The sequence below is a fragment of the Sinocyclocheilus anshuiensis genome, unplaced genomic scaffold, assembly GCF_001515605.1.
Source record: "Sinocyclocheilus anshuiensis isolate Anshui unplaced genomic scaffold, SAMN03320099.WGS_v1.1 scaffold681, whole genome shotgun sequence".
In the NCBI taxonomy this organism is placed as follows: Eukaryota; Metazoa; Chordata; class Actinopteri; order Cypriniformes; family Cyprinidae; genus Sinocyclocheilus; species Sinocyclocheilus anshuiensis.
This window is the reverse complement of record NW_015537978.1, coordinates 1,126,092-1,130,442: the sequence shown is the minus strand read 5'-3', so window position 1 is coordinate 1,130,442 and position 4,351 is coordinate 1,126,092. Positions and strand designations below refer to the sequence as shown.

At 36.5% G+C, this 4,351-nt stretch overlaps 1 protein-coding gene across 1 annotated transcript in view; it reads right to left on the bottom strand.

The window, feature by feature from the left end:
* The window catches only part of LOC107672860 (teneurin-1-like), a 110,654-nt gene that overhangs the window by 50,317 nt on the left and 55,986 nt on the right, over window positions 1–4,351 (bottom strand). The window contains 3 exon segments of the mRNA XM_016466238.1: window positions 956–1,150; window positions 2,146–2,247; window positions 2,420–2,630. Of these exon segments, the coding sequence (XP_016321724.1) occupies window positions 956–1,150; window positions 2,146–2,247; window positions 2,420–2,630 (508 nt within the window).

Sequence of the window (4,351 nt, the reverse complement as noted above, 5' to 3'; positions counted from 1 at the left end):
AAGTTGCGATTTTCTAGGCCGATATGGCTAGGGACTATACTCTCATTCCAGCGTAATAATCAAGGAACTTTGCTGCCGTACCATGGGTGCAGCAGGCACAATGATATTACGCAGCGCCTGAAAATAGTCCCCAGCTAGGTAACTTCCGATAAGCCTATTTTCAGGCGCTGCGTAATATCATTGTGCCTGCTGCACCCATGGTACGGCAGCAAAGTTCCTTGATTATTACGCCGGAATGAGAGTATCCATTAAGTAGCCATATCGGCCTAGAAAATCGCAACTTTTCATTTTCCATCGGTCATAGTACACGATGTAACTACAGAAGAGTCAAGTTTTAAATAGGAAAAATATAGAAACTCTTTGGTCATTTTTGAGCGAGATGCTAACGGTCTAATCAGATTCAATAATCTATGCTAAGCTACAGCTAAAAGCTACATTTTCAAAAATAGTGGAGTGTTCCTTTAAGACAGAGGCAGAGAAGGTGAAACATGAAAACAGCACAGTCAGAGAGAGTGCATAACAAAAAAAAACAAGATACAAATACATGTAAATTCCAATTACAACTGCAACATTATGTGTGTGTGTGTGTGTGTGTGTGTGTAGATGGGGAAGGTGTCTGATGGAAAAGCTAATTTGGTGGATGGATCTACATGGGATTAAATTGAGTCTCTGTCTCTCTCTCTATCACTGAAATGGCAGCAATGAATTTTCAGCTTAATGGTTAGGGGAGAAAGTGTGTTTAAAATCCAATTACAGGACATTCATCATAAACAAGCGGTGGAGATAGACTAGTAGCTCTGCACGCACACACACACACGCAGCATGATGGTCATGTTGCAGATGAGGGTTATTTGTGCTTCAAACTCAATCTTTCTATCTAAAAATGAATCTAGTCCATCAAAAGCTGAAAATGTTTTAATGAAAGTGTGTGTGGGTGGGTGACAGAGAGCTGTACCTTGCTCACAGTTATCGCCCTTGAAAGCAGGAGCGCACACACAGATTCCATTGACACATTCTCCATTGTTGGAACAGGTGGGATCGATACACTGGCCTTCCTCCACCTCACACTCCGCCCCCTTCCATCCAGCATGACACACACACACACCTTTCTCGTAATCGCCGTTACCACTACACAGCACTGGGCAAGAGTCTGAAATATATAGACAAATTCATGAATAATCAGATCAATCAGATCTTTGTTACGTTGTGTACTCTAAGAAGTAATACTGTGTGAAAATGAAGAACGATAACTATAAAGATAACTATATTAGCGTCCACACCAATGCACAATAATGTTCTGTTTATTCAAAGAGTTATGTTGCCTGCTTCTTTATATGATGGATTCTGATTGGCTATCAATATTTTTGTCGCTTCATAAGCAAACGTTCTGCAAGTGATTCCAACGATATTGTTTCTCTGTGCCATCAACGTTATAGTTGTGGTGTGGATTCTTGCTATTTTTAAAACTATATTTATTGTTATAGTTATCATGCTTGGTGTGAATGTGCCTTTAGGCTTATAGTTTGACTGATGCTAATGTTGTTTGTTGGCTTTACTGTACAGATAAAATGTTGATTATGTCATTGCGTATTTGTGCAAAACTGTGATCATGTTGTGTATAATTATATTAGGTGTTACTATGTGATTATGTATATGTGACCCTGGAGCACAAAACCAATACAGTCTTAAGTCACTGGGGTATATTTGTAGCAATAGCCAAAAATACATTGTATGGGTCAAAATGATTGAGTTTTCTTTTATGCCAAAAATCATTAGGATATTAGGTAAAGATCATGTTCCATGAAGATATTTTGTAAATTTCCTACTGTAAGTATTTTAAAACTTAATTTTTGATCAGTAATATGCATTGCTAAGAACTTCATTTGGACAACTTTAAAGGCGATTTTCTCAATATTTAGATTTTTTTGCACCCTCAGATTCCAGATTTTCAAATAGTTGTATTATCCTAACAAACCATACATCAATGGAAAGCTTATTTATTCAGCTTTCAGATGATGTATAAATCTCAATCTTGAAAAATTGACCCTTATAACTGATTTTGTGGTCCAGGGTCACATATTATTGCGATAATACTGTTTATCATTGTGTGATTATGATGATGTGTGTAATTGCCTTCAGATGTACCTTTTGAACAATCTGGCCCCAGGAAGCCAGTAAAACAGTGGCAGTGTCCGGCGACACACTCTCCGTTACCGTTACAGTTAGTGGAGCAACCATCTATAGTTTCTGAACACACAGACACAATCCAATTAAATAATTCTGAAGTACACATCTATTTTGTGTATTGTTAGCAAGCATTTTTATACCCAAAAACATAATCGTGATGTAATAAGTTTGCTTATATTAAAAAGAAAAGAATTAAAATGAAGGAAAAAACAAATAATTATTGGTCTCTCACCTATGGGTGTGCTGTACACCACCACCTGTTCCATCTTTTGACCGTCATTATAGAAGGCCAGGTACCAGGTTCCCACATCAAGGTATTCCACAAAGCCCGTCTCCTGCAGAGCAGACACCAGCAGACTTCGCAGAGGAGGGTTCGGAATTTTGACATTCCGGGAATCCTGCTTAATCAGCTGTCTCCCGTCCAGCAACTTCACAAAGTCAAACTGGAGAAAAAGGACATAGAGTTATTTGTGTATCTAATCTAAATTGTGGTAAAAAGAACATAGCACAGATCGACAGTTGAATTCATGCCCTTGGCACTGACCATCCGTAACTTGGTGCTCTGTGTCTCAGCATCACTCTGTACTCTACCCCAGTGTTTCCCAACCGGGGTGCCGCGGCACCCTGGTGTGCTTCAAAGTTTGAAATCAAGCTATCTCGTGCTACTGCAACAAAATTACCCCACTGTAAAATCAAAAATACACTGAGTGAGCAAAAATATGTGAGATAGTTTAAGTTATAATGGTAATTAAATAATGTTTACATATGTATAAAAGCCTACATTAAAATCTGTCATATAAATTGGTCTCCTCATTAGAAATTAGCCTACTGATTGCCTCCATGGACAAAAAAATTAATAATATAAAAAATATCTGACATATATATATATATATATGAATGACACATTCTGCAGTTCTTCCCTGCTGTACTGAATATCGATACTTTTCAAAGAATCATGTAAGTTAGAAATTCAAATATTGTGACAAAATTAATTTTGTAGGGTGCCACAAATTTGTTAAAATTTCCAAAGGGTGCCGCAACTAAAAAAAGGTTGGGAAACACTGCTCTACCCTATGTCTCTGATGTTGATGCTGCCAACCTGGGCATAGTCTCCGAGGAAAACAAGCTCCTATTTATATGTCCAATACTTGCCAAAACATACATCCTACATAACTGGAAAAAGTAAATCAAGTATATCCACCCAACACTGGAAACAACCACGCTACATTGCATTCATCTAGGGAATGTGTCTGACAAACCCTCTGAATGCCTCCATGTCTGGCAATCTATTTTTAGATGCATTAATTTAAAAGCATGATACCAAACAAATTAATTATCTGCACCTGCAGGAAGTCTCCACAGGGTTAATGCATGGCACCCCATATATCGTTTTGTTCTTTTAATGATGAAAAAAACAAACAGAAAGTGTGAGCGAATAATAAAAAATAAAAACAAGATAAAAAACTAAGGAAGTATCAATTAATAATTGTAAACAAGAAGCAATACACAGTACAAGGTAAAATTAAGTAAAACAAATACTATGAACAAAATTGTTATTAATGCAAAATAAAATAAAAATACAGTAAACCAAGAAAGCAGCCATTAATAAGCGCCAACAAAGAAGTAATAGATTTAACAATGTCAAATGAGGTAAAACGAATGTAAACAAAATAAAACGAAGTATCTGTAGTGCAAAATGAAATGAAATACAGCAACAGTGCAGAGTAAACTAAGAAAGTAGCAACTAACCTAATTAAATTTAAACAAAGGAATACATTATACAATGACAATTTAAACAAGTACTGTTAAGACATAAAATGAAACATCTGTAGAGCAAAAAAAGTAATAAAATAACAGCAAAAAATAAACTTGGGAGTGTAAGAAATAAAAAAGGATTCCAGTAAAGAAGTAATAAAACAAGTAACAATTAAAAAGATAAACTAACAATGAAAAATAAGACTCGATTGGGCTGAAGGGTTCTAAGCACAATATGTAACATTTTCAATACGACATAGTTCACTAATGATGGCAAAGCACTATATATCTTCCGCTGTTAATGGCATTAAGCATGAGTATCTTCCGCACCCTCATCTGCTCCCCATCGTTACTGACATGTGTTACTGGTGGGCATAAACTAAGAACCATCCCCTTCCCCTGCTACAAC